This window comes from Elephas maximus, chromosome 7 (genome assembly GCF_024166365.1).
Source record: "Elephas maximus indicus isolate mEleMax1 chromosome 7, mEleMax1 primary haplotype, whole genome shotgun sequence".
Lineage (NCBI taxonomy): Eukaryota > Metazoa > Chordata > Mammalia > Proboscidea > Elephantidae > Elephas > Elephas maximus.
The window spans coordinates 55,102,425-55,107,259 of record NC_064825.1 but is presented as its reverse complement, the minus strand read 5'-3'; the positions used below and the strand labels follow the sequence as shown (position 1 = coordinate 55,107,259).

The 4,835-nt window shown below is 37.1% G+C and overlaps 1 protein-coding gene across 1 annotated transcript; it reads left to right on the top strand.

Moving 5' to 3' along the window:
- Positions 1 to 3,129: 3,129 nt before the first annotated feature.
- Positions 3,130 to 4,083, top strand: LOC126079168 (olfactory receptor 51F1). The gene has a single exon (XM_049890084.1). It carries the CDS (start codon positions 3,145 to 3,147, stop codon positions 4,081 to 4,083), a length of 939 nt encoding a protein of 312 aa, XP_049746041.1. The 5' UTR covers positions 3,130 to 3,144.
- The last annotated feature ends 752 nt before the right edge of the window (positions 4,084 to 4,835 follow it).

Here is a 4,835-nt window from a genome sequence, read left to right as displayed (position 1 = left end):
GTAACTGAAAATATCATGGCTTGAATCAGGCACACCTTAGATCTCAAAGTGACATCTTTGCTTTTTGACACTTTAAAGAGGTCTTTTGCATCTGATTTGCCCAGTGTAATGTGTCTTTTGATTTTTCGACTGCTATTTCCATGGGCATTGATTGTGGATCCAAGTAAAATGAACTCCTTGACAACTTCAATATTTTCTCCATTTATCATGATGTTGTTTATTGGTCTAGTTGTGAGGATTTTTATTTTCTTCATGTTGAGGTGTAATCCATACTGACGGCTCTGGTCTTTGGTCTTCATCAGTTAGTGCTTCAAGTACTCTTAGCTTTCAGCAAGCAAGTTGTGTCACCTGCATATCAGTCTTCCTCCAATCTTGATGCCACGTTCTTCTTCATGTAGTCCAGCTTCTCGTACTATTTGCTCCCCATACAGATTGAATAAGCACGGTGAAAGGTTACAATCCTGCCGCACACCTTTCCTGATTTTAAACCACGTAGTATCCCCTTGTTCTGTTCAAACAACTACCTCTTAGTCTATGTGCAGGTTCCTCATGAGCACAATTAAGTGTTCTGGAATTCCTATTCTTTGCATGTTATCCATAATTTGTTATGATCCACGTAGACAAACACCTTTGCATAGTCAATAAAACACAAGTAAACATCTTTCTGGTGTTCTTTTCTTTCAGCCAAGAGCCATCTGACGTCAGCAGTGCTATCCCTGGTTCCACGTCCTCTTCTGAATCCAGCTTGAATTTCTGGCAGTTCCCTGTCAATGTACTGCTGCAACCATTTTTGAACGATCTTCAGAAAAATTTTACTTCCGTGTGATATTAATGATATTGTTCGATAATTTCCACAACCTGTTGGATCACCTTTCTGTGAAGTGGGCACAGATATGGGTCTCTTCCAGTCAATTAGCCAGGTAGCTGTCTTCCAAATTTCTTGGTATAGATGAGTCAGCATTTCCAGCTCTGTATCCATTTGTTGAAACACATCAATTGGTATTTCTGTCAACTCCTGAAGCCTTGCTTTTTGCTAATGCCTGCAGTGCAGCTTGGACTACTTCCTTAAATGCCATTGGTTCTTGCTTATATGCTACCTCCTGAAATGGTTGAATATCAATGAGTTATTTTGGTACAGTTACTCTGTGTATTCCTTCCATTTTCTTTTGATGTTCCCTGCCTCCTTCAGTATTTTGACCATAGAATCCTTCAAAATTGCAGCTCGAGGCTTGGATTTTCTTTTAGCTCTTTCAGCTTGAGAAATGCTGAGCATGTTCTTCGTTTTTGGTTTTCTACCTCCAGGTATTTGCACATTCCATTATATTTTGTCTTTTTGAGTTGCCGTTTGAAATCTCCTGTTCAGTTCTTTTACTTCATCACTCTTCCTTTCGCTTTAGCTTCTCTAGGTTCAAGAGCAACTTTCAGAGTCTCTTCTGCCATCCACTTTGGTCTTTCTCCTCTTTCCTTCCTGTCTTTTCAATGACCTTTTGCTTTCTTCATGTATGATGTCCTTGATGTCATCCCACAACTCATCTGGTCTTCTGTCATTATTGTTCAATGCATCAAATCTCTTCTTGAGATGTTCTCCAAATTCAGGTGGGATGTGCTCAAAGTTGTATTTTGGTTCTTGTGAGCTTGTTTTAATTTTCTTTAACTTGACCTTAAACTTGCATATGAGCAAGTGATGGTCTGTTCCACAGTCCACCTCGGCCCTCTTCAGACTGATATTGAGCTTTTCCATTGTCCCTTTCCACAGATGTTTTTCATGCAGTGAGGTCCACATGTATAGTCTCCATTTATGTTGCTGAAAAAAAAGGTATTTGCAGTGAATAAATCATTGGTCTTGTAAAATCCTACCATGCAATCTCCGGTGTCATTTCTATCATCAAGCCTATATTTTCCCACTACAGATCCTTCTTTGTTTCCAAATTTTCCCACCTACCAACTTGCTAGTTACTCTCTAGTGTCAGTGGAATTGATAATCTTCATCATTTGGGGGGTTAAAATACTCTCATCCTCTGTATTTAATCACCTTTTTCTTAAAGAATTCTTTTATAGCAAATAATTCTTATTATTTCTATATTGCAGATCTCTCCTTGCCTATCATACATTTAACATCAGCTTATAAACATATATGCAAAAATTCTCCATACATCTTACACTTCCCTTTAGTCAAGGATTATTTCTCTTGTCTTCACTGCCAAGGTTCTAAAAATAATATGCATTGTGCTGCCAATATTTATTTTCCGATTCATTCCTTAAGTTGCTGTATCAAGTTCTCATCTTTTATCACTGGACTTCCATTTGTTTTTCCAGGGTCACTAACGTATTCTTAGTTGCATTTGATCCTTTAGTCCTTACCAGACTTGACTTCCAAAGCAATTTGAAATTTTTTTCACATATCACCCAATGTGACACCACACTCTGTTGGTTTTTACCCTTTCTGTAATATTTTCTACTCTCTTCTTACTTTAATGTATATACTACTTTCCTAAAACTTTTACTGAGTTCTGCCTTCACAGAATTTTACTTGTAAATCTTCTCTTTGAGGTTGTTCACACACTCTATTTGATTAAAATAACACTCGTACAATAATAACTTCCAAATCTACACTTGCAGAAAAAGTCTGTGCCTGAAGATTCACACCTACACGGACATTGCAGACAAATGGATTTCTTCTAGAGTTTCCCCTAGTCATTCCATACACAAGATAGTCAAAGTTGTGTGTGCTAATTTTTTTAACTAAGACTTTATTCATAGAATTTTCTGATCTCATTGATGAGGTTAAAATTTTAACAATCTAAAAAATAATTAGCATCAAAACAGATGAAATTATGTGGACATATTTTTCCTTAAATTTAAGGGTGAAAATACTATATATTTGCCAAATATCTCTGATTTAAAAGATAAGTGAATATTGGAATTTGATTTCGAGTTTTTTCTACAATAGCAAGTTAATCTATGACTTTGTGTGAGTCTCCTTACAAAAAGAAAAGTTATCTAGACATTTTTGAATAATAAGTTAATTTATGGTTTCTACTTTTTTTTTTTTTATATGAGTCGTAATTGACTTGACGGCATTGGGTTTTGGGGTTTTATAGGACGTGAGCATTTTAAGAAAAAGTGCTACAGCTCCAGGACAACATGGAGATCCTAAGCAACTTGACATCTCAATTTTCAACCTTCTTGCTGACCAGTATTCCTGGCCTAGAGTCTCTCCATTCTTGGCTCTCCATTCCATTTTGTTGTCTCTATGGCATTGCCCTGTCTGGGAACAGCATGATCCTGTTTGTCATCCTCACTCAGCGGAGTCTGCATGAGCCCATGTACTATTTCCTCTCCATACTGTCAACTACTGACCTGGGCCTGACTGTTTCTACCATGTCAACAACACTAGGTGTCCTATGGTTTAATGCAAGCGAAATCAGTTTGGATACCTGCATCATCCAGATGTTTTTTCTTCATGGATTCACCTTCATGGAATCTGGGGTGCTTGTGGCTATGGCCTTTGACCGTTATGTGGCAATTTGTAACCCTCTGAGGTACACAACCATCCTCACTAATTCCAGAATCATTCAGATTGGCCTCTTGATGATTATACGTTCTGTAGTAATAGTAGTACCGCTACTCCTGCTCCTTAAGCATCTCTCTTTCTGTAGAGCTAATGCCCTTACCCACTCCTATTGTTATCATCCAGATGTGATTGAATTAGCATGTTCAGATACTTGGGCCAATAACATCTGTGGATTAATTTGTCTCATCCTGACCACAGGAATAGATATACCATGTGTTGTCTTGTCTTACATCCTGATTATTTGCTCTGTTTTGAGTATTGCTTCCCCTAAAGAGAGGCACAAGGTCTTTAGTACTTGTATCTCCCACATTGGAGCAGTTGCTATTTTCTACATGCCCATGGTAAGCCTGTCCTTGGTGCATCGCTATGGTCAGTCAGCCCCCAGAGTGGTCCATTCGATGATGGCAAATATATACCTGCTTCTGCCCCCTGTGCTCAACCCCATCATCTACAGTGTCAAAACCAAACAAATTCGCAAAGCTATACTCAATCTGCTGCTGACAAAATAAACAGAGATGATTAAGCTTGAGAAAAACCTGATAAAAGTGAATTTCACATAAAAAGAAGCCCTGGTAAGTTACTGTTTATTGGATATTTTATTCTTATGTTTTTTTTTTTTAATTTATTGAACAAATATTTAGTAAATACCTATCATGCTTTAAGCTTAAACTACAACCATTAAATGTTAACACTAAAGACTTCACAGTCCAAAAGGGGAAATAATAATCACAACAATGAAATCACATAAATAATACTCAGAGCAATTAATATTTACCGACTACTTATTTTATGCTAGACATTCTACTATCTCCTATTCAGACATATTTCATTTATTCTTCAAAACAGTCCAAGGAAACATATAATAGTTATATTTCATAGATGAAGACATTGAGGCCCACAGACATTTCAACTGCCAAGGACTACACAGGTTGAGATTTGAATCCAGGTTTTCTGTATCTCAGATGGTATGCTCCTCACTAGTGTATTACATACTCTGCCAAAAGCACTCTTGGAGAAATGAATATTTATAAAATCAGAAATCAGAGCAGGAACTGTAGTAATCCACATTATACATCTAGAAAAAGTTCTGATATCCTTCTTAGAGCATTCTTAAGCTTTGTTAGTCTTCTTAAGCTTTTTTTTTTTTTTTTTGAGTGAATAATTATTAGGACAAAAAAAGGAAATAGATATGCCATGGCATGTAAGTCATGGATCAGTGGCCAGTGCTGGGCCATCATAATAAAAACTTCAGGATTGGGGA